The sequence below is a fragment of the Amphimedon queenslandica genome, unplaced genomic scaffold, assembly GCF_000090795.2.
Source record: "Amphimedon queenslandica unplaced genomic scaffold, v1.1 AMPQUscaffold_10661, whole genome shotgun sequence".
Lineage (NCBI taxonomy): Eukaryota > Metazoa > Porifera > Demospongiae > Haplosclerida > Niphatidae > Amphimedon > Amphimedon queenslandica.
Window position 1 is genome coordinate 2,287 of NW_003549084.1, and position 858 is coordinate 3,144.

Here is an 858-nt window from a genome sequence, read left to right on the forward strand (position 1 = left end):
ACACAAAAATAACAAAGGTATTATCATACAGTAAAACTATGATAGTTCTACCATTAGTTAAAGTTTTCTGCTCTGTCAATATGGCTATATAAGTTTCACTATCAACAACTTTAGCTTTAAGTTTCTCAATCTCTTCTACACAAAATAGATGTACAATAAATAAATACCTTACAAGGATATACTTTGATTGGTTGTTGATTGTTTAGTTTCTGATCTATGCTCCTCCTCCTCTCCTTTAAGATCATCAAACTAGTAAACACACACACACACACACAGTAGAGGACTATACCTTGCTGACTAGCCTCAAGGAGTGCTTCCTGCAGTGAGGTCTTGTTTCCCTCAAATACTCTTAACTCCTCCTGCAACGATTCAACGTAATTTTTTAGTTTTACTTCTCTGTCTGTAGGGTATACTATAAACTGATCTTGCCACCATTGTCTGTTCTTTAATAATGACTGATACTTGTGTTGATAGGCCTCAGTAGTTAGACCAGTAGAATCTAGTACTTCACTTACTCTCCATTGACCTTCTCTTAAAACTAATAGAAACATGAAGGAGGAATAATCCATGTATGTACGTACATGTATATGTAAACATGATGTAATGCTGTTACTAATAATAGAACACAATACAAATAGCATTAGAGGGTAAAATACTATATGCATGTAAATATTATGCATTAATTGTTGTTCTATTGACAAATTACAAACCAGAAAATACATTTGAAGAGACAATTGCTAAAATAATGTGCCAGCCAAATGGCACCAATACAATCCGCCATACACAATCTGAAATCGAGTAACAGAACTAATGTATCCAAACTTAAACTTAAGTTGTATCTCCAAGTAAATCCCTCTA

The 858-nt window shown here is 33.6% G+C and overlaps 1 protein-coding gene across 1 annotated transcript; it reads right to left on the bottom strand.

Moving 5' to 3' along the window:
- Window positions 1–51: 51 nt before the first annotated feature.
- Window positions 52–569, bottom strand: LOC109589975 (uncharacterized). The gene is made up of 2 exons (XM_020005943.1): window positions 183–569; window positions 52–135 (listed from the first exon to the last, which is right to left on the bottom strand). The coding sequence occupies exons 1-2, from the start codon at window positions 567–569 to the stop codon at window positions 85–87; spliced, it is 438 nt and encodes a 145-aa protein (XP_019861502.1). The 3' UTR covers window positions 52–84.
- Between the last annotated feature and the right edge of the window lie 289 nt (window positions 570–858).

Coding starts and splice junctions, on each gene's coding strand:
- LOC109589975 (XM_020005943.1), bottom strand. CDS start 569: ATGGATTATTCCTCCTTCATGTTTCTATTAGTTTTAAGAGAAGGTCAA. Junction 136..182: donor ACAATCAACAACCAATCAAA/GTATATCCTTGT, acceptor TATTTTGTGTAG/AAGAGATTGAGAAACTTAAA.